This window comes from Diadema antillarum, unplaced genomic scaffold, assembly GCF_040938485.1.
Source record: "Diadema antillarum isolate AM-2024a unplaced genomic scaffold, OU_Dant_1.0 scf00000035, whole genome shotgun sequence".
Taxonomy (NCBI): domain Eukaryota; kingdom Metazoa; phylum Echinodermata; class Echinoidea; order Diadematoida; family Diadematidae; genus Diadema; species Diadema antillarum.
In genome coordinates, this window is record NW_027270924.1 from 220,861 (window position 1) to 234,101 (window position 13,241).

Below are 13,241 nucleotides of genomic sequence, written 5' to 3' on the forward strand. Positions count from 1 at the left end.
CATTTTATGAGTAAAAAAAAATGGTCATTGAATATACAGTACCGGTTGGTGACTTTCAATTTCTGAGGTCATAGTTTATTGATTTTTATCTGGAAAACATTCAAAATTGTAGCACATTCAAGGTTATTTCTTTAGTGTGTCTGGTGTATTAATGCAGAACATGATATTTGCTCTGTTTTCAAGTACTATGCATGAATGATGCTGACAGGATTGTGAAGGCCGAGTTCTTGTTTTTTTTATTTCCTCCCTTTGATTTTAATCGCGCATTCATAACAATGATTCATCACATGGTTAGAGAGAGATAATGAAGCATAAAATGATGTATCATGTCTCGTGATATAAAACATGGCTGTTGGCGGTCACGGCTGAAAGTAAATACGGTACTCTCCAACTTGTGAAATTATGGAGGGAATGTTCAAATGACAAGACTACATGTATATCTGTGCATACAAAAGTGGAGAGGTTATTGTTGTCTCATAGCGTAGCATGACCTGACAGGCCCGATTAAAAAAGAAAGAAAGAATTGTGCGACAATTGTGTGTCGCCCCGTGAAGGGACGAGATTGCGCTTGAACAATAGCTGCACTTCATCTCCAGATTCCATCATTTGAGCAAAGATTGAATATTTACACTATAAGAGTCAAGAGGGCGGCGGGGGTTTCGCTCGGGGGGGGGGGGGGGGGGGGGTATTCATCAGCAGATGACCACATACAGGGTAACTCTTTATTACCCCACCTAACCCCACTCATCTACTGTGTGTGGTGGGGCGGTCAAGGGTTTACATTTCATGGCAAAGCCTTGATGCTTGTTTTCAGGACAGAGTTCTATGCCTGTGTTATGAGGTTGGAGTAGAGTATATTGTCCATTCTGTGGGAAATTGTTTTAAATTTGCCACAATATGTCTCGGATAATAAGTCTGATGATGAATTAATTTCTGTGGATATGAAGTCAAGAGAAGAATACTTGGCCCTAATCACTTTCTATAAAATCAGAGTTATTAGTCATTCTGTATCACCATCTATAAATCAGTGAGTTCTTGTAATTCTCATTAGTTTCTTTTTTTATTTGTAGAAATATGAAAAAAAAAAAAATTTCCCTTAAGGATTATCAAATGAAAACTTAAATAATATGTGAACTCTTTGGTTGTTGTTTTTTTTTTTTTTTGAGAGAGAGAGAGAGCTGGTATCAGGCAACTGTCCTACAAATTCTGTGACCAAAACACCACAGTACCATGTCCATTTTTTTTTTTTTTTTTTTGCATTGAAGATGGAGTTACTATGTCAATTCTTTCTTCTTGAAGTAAAATATTTATATCCTCTTTAGATTATAATTTTATTGCTGTTGTTGACACTGATTTTTTTTATGCATAGCGATTCTCTAAGAACCTAACTTGATATTTTTTTTCTCACTCAAGTTATGCGAAAAATTTTGACTTGAGACTTGCTGAAAATGCAATGCATTTTAGCTCTTCATAAAAAAAAAAATGGTTGTCAGTGTTGCTCCAGAAATGTTAGTTTTTGTGTTGACGAGTGGTCCTTGTCATGTGCATTTTACAATTGCTACCACTTTTCTCCCCCTCCATCTCTACTTTGCAAGCCCCCCTCCCCCCCCCCCCCCCCCCAGTTCTTTTAGCCAGCTGTGATGCGGAGGAAATGTGATAAAGTGCATATAGTGATGGCTTGAGATAAGTGGACATGTTTTGAATGAAGGCATGTTAAATACGTAGCCATGTTGGTTTATAGAGAGGATGACTCTCGTGTATACTTTAAAAGTCAGCCACAACAGACTACTACCATGAACTAATTACTGTGGGTGCTCATATACGCGTAACTTCTCAGTGCATTGTATGCATAGAAGACATTAAAAAAAAGAAAATAATGAAAAACACCAAAAAAAGATATGATTGTGTATCATGTAAGAAAAAAATTGCATTACTGCAATTTGTCAATGTTATGATTTACATTGATAGTGACTGATAATCATCATTGTGACTAGATGATTGTTTGTGCTGCTTTGCTGCTCTCCTATGTAATTCCTCCTTTTCTCTTCCATTTCATATTTCTTCCCCCTTTTGTTTCTACCCATTCATCTTCTTTCTTTCCTTTTTCTTACTTTGTCCCCTTCCCTTGCCTCTTTTTCAACACCTGCATCTTCTCTCCTCCTCCTCCTCCTCCTCCTCACAGATACTGCTCGTGAATTTTCTTTGCAATTGCAGCTGTACAGTGTACATCACTCTGTATGATATGCATTGGCTCTTTAAAAGAGTCTTTAGTATACACTGTATTGTATCTAGATTGTGTCCATTCAAATGGAAGACAAATTGTATCTTGATGAACTGTCAGTGGTGTCTGTATATATTTGTAATGTACATGTTGTACAGGTAAATGTGTATAACCCAGCTTGGTTTATCCCCTTGAGTTCTATAATGGGTCATTTGTGTAAACTTACAGCAAACAAGTAGGTATGCTTTTGCATTGCCCAGCTTGATTAGTGTGTGTGTGTACAAGAAGCCGGTTAATGCATTTTTATGAATGTGTGAATTTGGCGATTGTAACGATTTTAACATTATTGTCCTTTGTATGCATAATGGCTATTGAATAGGTACACAAAGCTGCAATATTTCTTTTTCCCCCGACAGGTGCGTGGAGATCTGCATTTTTGCACAATGTCGTTAGATGCGTTTGACAAGCTTGTAATTATAGTACACTTTGCATAGAAATGCCACTGAAGATACACGTACTACACCACATCTATCATGCTATATCCTGTTAATCATTGAATTTATTTTATACAACTATACCAACTATTAAAGTGAAAATCAGTTAACCTTGTTGGTTGGTTATAGATCAGATTATTCTATCATTTCTATGCATGGAATTGCTGTGAATATTCAACTATACACCTTTGAAGTATATTCTTTATACCCTCTCTCCCTTTTTTCTTTTATCATTGAGATTAGATTATAGTAATGTTGTAAACATATTTCTATAACTCCTATCAGATGCAGTTTTACTTTCTCTTTGTACCAACACAATTATGGGTGTATGGGACTGAGCAATAACTGTTTTTATTGCAAGTGCAAGTCCCCTTATAGCTTACCTTGGTCATGTCGACTTGAAGGGGTAGATTGACTGGGAGTAATAACTTAATAGGACATTGACCGAGTTCTCGGCTAGAAAATTGCTGGAAAGAGGATGTGACTAAACCACTCTGTATCCTCAAAAAGCTGGTGTTCCCGCAAGGGCAGTGAGCTAAAGCAAATCTAACACTGTTACAATACTGCCAATGGCAGTCTTTGGAATGTCCTAATGAAGAAGTTTTGCTCGTGTGTTAAAATAGTTTCTAATTTTCGTAGAATATACAAATGTTTAATTTTATGAACAATGCAATTACACTTGTACACCTTTACCCATGAAATCATTGCTATGTGATAGTGAAGTGATTAAAGTAACAAGTAAACAAAATTTGACTGCAGTGTTTACTTTGTAATAGCATTGTTTGGTGTGTGTGTGTGTGTGGCTTAAGTTTTAAATTCACAAGGTCGTGATTTTCTTCCTTTGTGTTACCGTATTTGATATGGTAAAGAACATGCCGAGATGGAAATGCTGTGCTTCATAAAGAGCAAAGCAAACAAACAAGTAAAATGCTATGCTACAAACAATCTAACATTGTTAATGATTGGTCGTGTTGTCCAATGCAAGGGAAAAATGTTGTCTCGAAGAAGAATGTTAAATACAGCTCACTCCCATCATAACAAAGTTCTCGGGATTGGCAGTTTTCTTTTGTTATATTGAAACTTTGTTATAGCCAAACAGTAAAGTATAATATAAAGATGTATAGATGGTAATTTTGGGACCTGAATTTTTATTTCATTGTAACAAGAATTTCGTTATAATGGTGTTCATTATAATGGGAGTGCACTGATATATAATGTTTCATTCAAATTTGACACAGTATAGTGTGTATAATCACTTGTATATATTGTTATATAAGTCATTTTTACTTGCAATATCACTGGCAATAGCACGCTTTGTCATTTAGTGTATTTGTTTAGATACTGATGAAGGCCTGTAGGGCAGAGAGAAAGCAGAAGCTTGGACCAGTGGAATGCTATCTTACACCTATATATATGTGTGTGTGTGTGTGTGTGTGGGTGTTTGTGTATTATACTTTTATACAGTGTATATAAAAGTAATCAAGCATATTTGCAAAAGAATACTGATTTGTACAATGTATTTTCTTGCAGAATTACTTACAACAAAAGGGACATCTTGTAATGAATTGGGATACTCATAAGGCAGTATTTCTTCTGCCCTCCAAACCTCAACACGATGCAAATTCGGGCATATTAACTCACTTTTAGCATGCTATTGAGTACAACAAGCAATGCCCATCAAATAAAAGAAATGAGACAAGTCATTGTACTTTAAAAAAAATGCGCCATAAGCATTTTATTAACAAGCTGGCATGGGCACTCATATTTCTCTATGAAAATGTTTCATTATACAAATACTCTGCATTTTCTTTGAAAATATATGCAATGACAATGCCAAAACCAATTGTAAATCACATAATCTGGGCCCGATTTCATAAAACTATGGCAACTTTACGATTAATGGTAACCCTGCAATCAATGGTAACCATCAGTGATTTCTTGATTTTGACTGGCTTTGGAATAGTGTTGCCATGATAATTACCATTGAGTGCAGAGTTAACAGCTGTACAGTTATCATAGTTTTATGCAGTGGGGTTCTGGAAGGAAAATAATTGTGGCAAATAATACATACACAGTTTCATTGCCAAAAAGAAAATAAATAGAAAGAAAAAAGAAAGAAAAGAAATTACGGCGTACTATCACATGCAGTAGAGTACACAATATCAACAGCAATGGGCCCACATACATACAGTCACCAGGATCGTTGATTAAACCTTGTTATTACATTCAGTACCTTATAAACTAGTACAATATGTACCAGCTAGATACAGTAACAGAAAATTGGAACTGTAGACTCCACCTCATTAAAAATGGTACATTGTAAGCAAGCTTGTATGCAGAAAATCCGACCATGCATTTTTAAAAGGAAGATCAAAATATGAAAACTAGCCCCCGATTTGCTCCCGGCCCAAAGGGAACCAACCCTGGATCTGCCTACAACCAAACTTGTAAGTACACTCACAAATGTACATTGTGTTTATGCAGAGCATTTATGGGTTTAAAGAGGAAGATTTTTACAGGATTCTGTAATTTGGGGGTTCTGGGGCCCCCTGAAGGCTCCCACATTGGGCATGGTGCCCATTTGTACAAATATATATTTCATCATTCTCGCAAAAATAGCTGCCCAAGTTTGGTGAAATTTTGACCATGCATTTTCAAGAGATGAAAATGTGAAATTTGGGCCCCAACTTGGTCACCCTCCTAATAAATAAGCTACACGACAGCATGTCACTTAGCCTCATGTGCATGAAAGCTGACTGAAATTTCTCTGCAAAGAGATCAGGCCAGCATCACACATAATACTGACCTGCACCAGACCATTGGTCACAGGTCATCTTCAGCACAACATTCAACAGACTTGATCCAGACTAAGTTGAAACTGTGAAGAATGCTCAATAAAATGACATATTTTTTTTTATGGTAATCATCACAGTACTCTTTTTGATGAGGGCTACAAGACCTCCCTTTCTCATACCAAATAAGCCAAGACACAAACAGCATGATACACTATCAATGTCATGATTATAAACTGTCCAAAAATGCACATCCAATATTTTGGCATCACTTTTTTTTTTCTTTTTTGTACAAAGCAGCGGTGCTTTCCTAATTAGTTTCATCACATAAGCATTTCTTCACCTTAGTGCTACAATTGTTCCTTTCTTAACCACAAGTTGTGTATGTGTGTGTGTTTTTGTTTTTATTTGGCAATGTTTCAACAGTCACTGATGTACACCCCTTCTGATGGCAACGCAATGGATGGTTTGCTGTCTACACAGGTTGAAAACACAACGTCACAATTGTCTGTTAAGAAGAATTCCGGACCACTTCAGAGTTAGTCTGAAAAGAAAGAGTACAATTTCACAGGCACAACAGTGGAAATTTGATCAAAATTGGATTAAAAGTAAGGAAATTATGAAACTGTACAGATTTTAAAGAATTTTTGCGAAACAGTTCTTGTACGTTTAATATGGATATGCAAATGGTGACCTGATGATATCATCACCTCACAATTTTTCATTGATGTTGTACAAAAACTTTGAGAAAATTCAATTCTTCTGCACTAAATGTGTTAAACATGATGTTATTCCTGGCTGAATAACTTCAAAATAATGATCAGTCAGATATATCAGGATCTGAGACTGGGGCATAATCGTTTTATGACAAACACATACAAAAAAAAAAAAAAGAGAGAGAGAGAGAGAGAAAATTCAAAGATTTTGTGTACAAACTACATGGCAAGTTGTGAGGCAATGACATCATCAACTCACTACTTGCATATTTATAATGACTGTTCCACGTCTATTCTGTGAAAAATAGGCAAAACTTAACGAAGTCATAACTTCAATGATTCTTGTCCCAATTTGATCTAATTTTTACTGCTGTGTTTTTCAAATGTTGCTCTTTCTTTCAGGCTCATAGTTAACTGGTCCCCGATTTGTCCTTTAACCCGTTGAGGATGAGTCCCGAGTATACGCGGGCTGGTGTCTATAGGAAATGCGTGTTGTAGCAAAATCAGTCCAACCTCGATAGGTTAACAAAGAGTCCAGTCCCACCTTCACTTTGACTTTAATACAGGGGGTGAAAATCTAACAGACTGGCCAGTTATGGAGGTGGGAGTGGGGCTCAGTCCTGGAGGAGCAGCTTGCCCTTGCGCTGTAACCTCTTGACCTTCTTGGACTTGCAGGCGTCGGTCTTGGCCTTGACGTTGCGTCGCTTCCGCGCCTCCCGCTCCTTCATCTTCTCCTCCAGCCGGGCGGTGCGGGCCTCCCACTGCTTGCTGCTCTGCTGCTTGCGCTTCCCTTTCCGCTTCAGCGACTTCTTTAGCAGCTCCACATCATCCTTTACCTGTTGTCAGCCGGAAAGAGGATAAATCAAAACGCTTCAAATCTGAAAATTTAAATCTTAAAAGCTACAAATTCACACAGCAGATATTTTTTTAAAATCTCACTTTAACCCTTTCATTACAAATCCATTCAAAATACTTCGTTTATTGGATAGGACTGAAGTTTTGAGTTTTTGCTCTCTGCATTTTCTTCTTCTTTTTTTTTTTTGAGGGGAACAGATAAGAAATATACCTTGCTCAAGGCAAGTGACTTGAAATATCACCAAGGTGACTATAGTCTGGGAAGAAGAAGGTGATATCAAGAAGAAGCTACAATGTTTGCTAACAGCCCATGTATTTGTCACCATTCCAGGGCCCTGGGTCCAATTTGTTCAAATTAATGCACGTCGCTTCTGTCTGCTTATTCTGCATCCAGTGTGTGAAAACTGGATGCGGGTGACATCCCCACCGACTGCTCTGTCTCTTTATAGCATAGCCAACTCAAGAGGGGCATGCTAGCAAGCTGTGGCATTTGTGTACAATGCAAACTTTCTGTAGAGTCACGGAATAGTCTGAAATTCCCCCACAGGACCCAAGCTGGACTAGCCTTCCACACATGGTGCTTCTAACCTTCTTGTCCAGGGCAGCGAAAACTCACTGTTGGGAAAGTGAAATGACTGGGCACTTGCCCGTTTTAAGTGCAGAAAATGGTTTTGTACAGTGTACTCCCGTTAAAACGGACATGGTTGCAACAAAATTTTGTTACAACCAAGTAAGAATTCAGGTCCTAAAATTTGTTATCATATATCTCTATTTTTTTAAATTCATTTGGATAGAATAAAATTTCTGTAAATGAAAGAAAACTTCCAATCCCAAGGACTTCATTGTAACACGAGTCACCTGTAATGCCCTGCGATTGGGTCCACAAAGGCTTTATTAAACTGTTCAACGAATACATCCAAACTATACTGACTTTTGGTTACCTTTATTCCCTGGGCGCGGTCAATGACAGTTTGCCACTTGCTCTCCGTCTCCATCTGGTGAGCCTGATCTGGGTCCTTCTCCTTCATCTCCTTCAGCTTCTGCTCCTTGTATTCTGCCTTCTTCAGGAGCCGGCCGTAGTCCTTGTTGCTCCGCGGCTCCGTCACCTTCTTCCGCCGCTTCTTCGCGCCGACCTCGCGCTCGTTCTCCGCAAAGTCAAACTGGCTGAAGCTCACATCCTCTCCACCTGCATTTTTTCCAGATTCTGTCTTCTGTCGTTTTGCTGACTTGCTCTTTTTCTTTGACGATGTTTCTCTGTTGCCTTCACCGTCCGAGTTCTCCCCGCGAGCACTGACCTCTTCAGAGCCGCCGTTAACCATCTTCGCTTGAGTGGCCTTCTCCAGCGCCTCGTCGCGTGTTTTGGCGGCCTTGACCGCCTTGATGGCTTCCAGTTTCTTTTTCTTCTCCTTCTCTGCCTCCTTCCTAGCCACCTTCTTTGGAATGGCATTCTCGGGAAGTGCGGGCTTGGCCTTACGCTTAGTCCTTAGCTGTTCTATCCTTTGCCTAACCTTCTCTCGCAACTCATCGATAGTGGCGCTACCAGTGACAGACTCTACGCTCATTGGCTTTAACCTACTGTGGGCAGGGGCATCACTGGATTTAACATCCACCTCTGTAATACAAGATACCATTAAAAGAAGTATAACAATACACATGCAAAATTTACACTTCATTATGAAAGCATACATGAATGATGTATGAAAAAAAAGTGGACATTCTCATTTAGTATTAGGATTGAATTGCACCTCTTTGACAAAATGTTTCAACATTTGGAATGCCTCACATTATGAATAAAAACAACATGAATGCAGTGAACTGGGAACTCATTTTCAACTTTAGGCAAATGACACAAGACTGAACCGTACAGCATACTTTCTAAAAATCACTACTGTGGCTGTAAATGAGAGAGTTCAAACATTTTTGAAACGTGATTTTACTGACCCTTATTCATCATAGACAATCATTAATGCTATGTCTCCCAATGAAAAGAACACACATCACCAATGTTTTTTCCCCATATGATTTACACAGATAAACAATTGATGTCTGCCTTCACATCCAATTGTTCTACAAGTTGGGACTACTAACCAAACAATAATATGAGGGGACCAGTTCACAATTTCTTATATTATTCACAGGAAAAAAAAAAGAACATTTTCATCATATTTCTACGTCCAAACCAACAAGGGAAGTATAAAGGTGATGACATCATCAACTAAGCTGATTCGCAGCTGTAATTTTGTGAGTACAATCACTCTTTTCAGAAAACGTATGACTCATTATATATTGAACTACTTTCCTTGCTCTTTTGTCAGACTTCAACATAAGTTTATCTGCTCTGTTTATTGGATTTAACTATGTTTGATGAGGTTGAGTTTTACTTAAATGTGTTCATTGTAGCACAGTCCTCTCGCCTCTCCTGGGGGGCATTTCATGAAGCGTTTTGTCAGATATTTTTTTTCTGACAAACTGTTATAAGCTTGTCGGACAAAATGCTCCATGAAATGTCCGCCTGATATCACTGCACAACTATGGATACAAAATAATCTGCTTCATCCATGCTCTTGCTTAGGGGCACTATTATCCTCCCTACTTTTGGGGATTGCCGAGGAAAAAAACTCACCACTGTCATCCGACAGGTCCTCCAGCCCGGTTGCCATGGCGTCACTTTCCGACTCGTCCTCCGACTTCTCCCGCCACACCCGGCTGGAAGTGGCCACGCCCTCCTTCCCGAACAGCTTGCCCTGGTCCATCTGGAGCTGGATGTCCGTCACGCTGCGGTGCTGGGTGGGGTCGAGGCGCTGCCGTTTGTTATTTGCCTTCTTCTTAGAATTGTCCTTCACCGACTGCTTGGGTGCTTTTTCTGTGAATAATAAGCAATGAAATGCTCAAAATCATCTTCATGGTGAAGATAATGAGACTAATATCTATAACAATGATGGTTTGGATGGCAATGTAGCTGATGGTGATGCTGTTAACGACGATGACAGTGGCAATGATAACAATAATGACAATAATGACATATTTATCTCTTTATAATGCAATAATCCTTTGATATGGTTGGTCAAGGAGATTAGATAGGACAAAAAATCTGGTATGAAGTCTTTGTGTGTGTGTGTGTGTGTGTGTGTGTGTGTGTGTGCGTGTGTGTATGGAAGACAAAGATATTCACCTCTGGAGTTATGGAAGAACTTTCCACTCCCTGCCGCAGCATGCTTGTTCTCCTGTTCGAAGTAGTACCTCGCAGGGATAAGATCAGTCATTCTCTTGAAGTAGTCATTGTGTAGTTGCAGGTTGCTCAGGAGGTGCAAACTTTCTGCATCCATGGTTTTGGCACTGCCACTGCACTGGTACTGGAATGATGAACTCATGCAACACCTAAAAACTGAGAAAGCCACAGCACAGAAATTGAGCAAGTGTTTTTATTAGTCAATCTAACGTCTACATGTGTATCTGAGGCATCAAAGACACACTATCTTACTTAGAACAAGAATGTCTTGTGAAACACAACTGAAACACAACTTGCTATGTTTGCAGGATTTCTGGGAGATCTTCAGAACAACAACATGCAAGAGGGAAAGCAAACAGAGCTGTCATTGCACTGGACACTGTCACTGGACTAGAGTTTACAGCCTTTGATAAGGACCAAGGTTGGCCGCCAAATGACTTGCCAAGAAGCTTCACTTTTATATGGTATCAAAGGACATACAGGTAATTTCATGTAGGCCTACAGGCAGATGGATCAAAAACTTACTTAACAACCTGAACCGTGCGTAATGTTACCATTGGCATTGTTAGGTACAGTCATTCACATAAAATTCAGTACATGGGACTAGAATAAAATGAACACGATTCCACTTTGGATGAAAACCGAGCTTTTTCTTTTAGATCACATCGTCAATACACGGTAGGAAGAATAGATATCTGTATCTTACCTCAAGCACTTCGATTCAAAATACGGGACCGGACCAGACACGGTCATTCTGTTCCTGAAAACTAGCAAGTTTCTCACTGCGTAGGACAGCACGAAACATGTGCGCATGCTGCATGCGCGCGTGAGATCCGATGTGTACTTGTATGCAGCATGCATTGGCCGCTGGCCGCCATGCACTGTGGCGCGACCAAGGGTGCACTCGCGAGCGCATACGTGGTTTATTTGGCATCACTATGTGTAGCAGTGTTATTCGCGGTGTCGATTGCGTAATCAACTGTGCGCTGCGCTGGTACGATGTCGTAGCGCCGAAGTACAGTACAAATGTATTGAGAGTGGATCAAGAAATAAATTCATGTCCGGTTTTCATGGGAAGTCACGTCTAAACCGTATTCTTTGTTCTTTGCTCTATACATGGGTGTATGCAAGGGGGGGGGGGGTGGGAGTCGGGAGGGTCGTACGGTGTTCCAGCAAATTGTCAAAAACTTCGTAAATTTCGTAACTTAGTTTTAATATGCCATATCTTATTTCTAAACCGCACTGCCGTATGCCGAAAAGGTCACTTTTGTATGCACCAAATGGCCCCATTCCAGAAATAGAATAAAAAAACTCCCTAGCTATACCGTGGGAGGGGGGACACCCCTCTCAACACCCTCCCCCGCTCGGTCGCTCCGCTCCCTCGAAAAGGTAAAGGTCCAAAATTTTTTATTACGACCCCCCCCCCGAAAAAAAAAATCGTGGATACACACCTGCTTATAACACAGAATCATTGACATCAACTTAAACATGGAGAAGATACTTGAAAAAAATAAACAACGAATGCGACAAAAAGTGGACTTTGTAATAAAAAAATTCACATGGGACAGAACATCATAACAGGGAGGGGAGACGACCTCCGGCCCTGCTCAGAAGAGACGACACAACACAATTATCGATCTTATAGGCATGTTGTAAAGAAACGATAATGCAGTTGGCCCTATTAGCAGAGTTATACCCTTCACTGAAGGAGACATTTAGATAATATTTTCTCATTTTTTTTATCAAGACAATAACATCTGGTGATATTCTGTAATTTCACTGAAGTATACGTCACTGCAAAGATATATACCTATTAAATCAGGCTTTCCAGGCTGTGCTGTTCCCATGGGAACCAAATATTATCACTGGATTTCAGATCATGATGGGATTGTAAAAGTAGTTACACCAGGCCTGTTATATAACTTTCTATAGGCACATGGTAGGCCTATAACTAAGGGACACAGCCCCGAAAAAAAAAATAACGCCACAATTCCCTTCAAGAAAGAATCAAATTTGTTGTTATAGTTATACCTGTTGTCAGCAAATAAATCAATAACGTATCTAATTTACTCCCCCAAATGCACAGTGAATTAGAGAGCTGAAACTTATCACAGGTAAGAAACAATATTTGCTGATGGGCGATGTTATGAATAGGTTATTGATCATTAATAAGAACTATAGTAAGATATATGTACAATGACATAATCATATCACAGATGGTGACATAAAATCAACAAGACCATCATCTAATCGATGATGGAACCCCGCCTTGTGCACTGGGCATACTTGTGCACGCCCGGCGCCACGTTTTTAAAGGTGGGAGGGATATAGGGGGTTTATATTTTAACTGCCATTTCCGGGTTTCATGCTAACAAGGACACGCAAAAAAACCAAACCAAACCAAAACAAAACTAAAACAAAACAAAGCAAAGCAAAGCAAAGCAAAACAAAACAAATCAAACAAACAAACAACCAAACAAACAAAAAAACTTCACCCGCGCTCCCACAAGCTCTCTAGACCTATAGTAACTGTTAAAACATGATATATTCGCGGCACGAAATTTTCGCGAATTGCCTCTTGCGTTCAATGCATATAGTGTAAGTAAGAAATTTCGCGAATCTTGGCGCTCGCGAAATTCGCGAAATGCACGCGAACATTTCTCGTTTTACAGCTCCCACTTGCAATCGGCAAAAGCTTTATCACATATATATATATATATATATACATATATACATTTTGTATATATATATATGTATATATTTCTGCTGCCACTTCCGGGTTAAAAAAAAGTTGGGGGAGGGGGGCAACGTGGTTATGTGATCCCCACTCGTACTGACGTACTGAGTCAGGAAAGAAATTTTCATGAGAGGAGATAAAGATAACCCTAATGTACGCGGGGGGAGGGGTGGTTATATCATACAGCGTTAATTTTC

The 13,241-nt window shown here is 39.3% G+C and overlaps 1 protein-coding gene across 1 annotated transcript; it reads right to left on the minus strand.

The window, feature by feature from the left end:
- Positions 1-6,768: 6,768 nt before the first annotated feature.
- On the minus strand, positions 6,769-10,404 carry LOC139743695 (uncharacterized). The gene is made up of 4 exons (XM_071654157.1): positions 10,251-10,404; positions 9,702-9,941; positions 8,020-8,690; positions 6,769-7,059 (listed from the first exon to the last, which is right to left on the minus strand). The coding sequence occupies exons 1-4, from the start codon at positions 10,402-10,404 to the stop codon at positions 6,838-6,840; spliced, it is 1,287 nt and encodes a 428-aa protein (XP_071510258.1). The 3' UTR covers positions 6,769-6,837.
- Between the last annotated feature and the right edge of the window lie 2,837 nt (positions 10,405-13,241).

Coding starts and splice junctions, on each gene's coding strand:
- LOC139743695 (XM_071654157.1), bottom strand. CDS start 10,404: ATGGATGCAGAAAGTTTGCACCTCCTGAGCAACCTGCAACTACACAAT. Junction 9,942..10,250: donor GTTCTTCCATAACTCCAGAG/GTGAATATCTTT, acceptor TATTATTCACAG/AAAAAGCACCCAAGCAGTCG. Junction 7,060..8,019: donor ACCGCGCCCAGGGAATAAAG/GTAACCAAAAGT, acceptor GGCTGACAACAG/GTAAAGGATGATGTGGAGCT.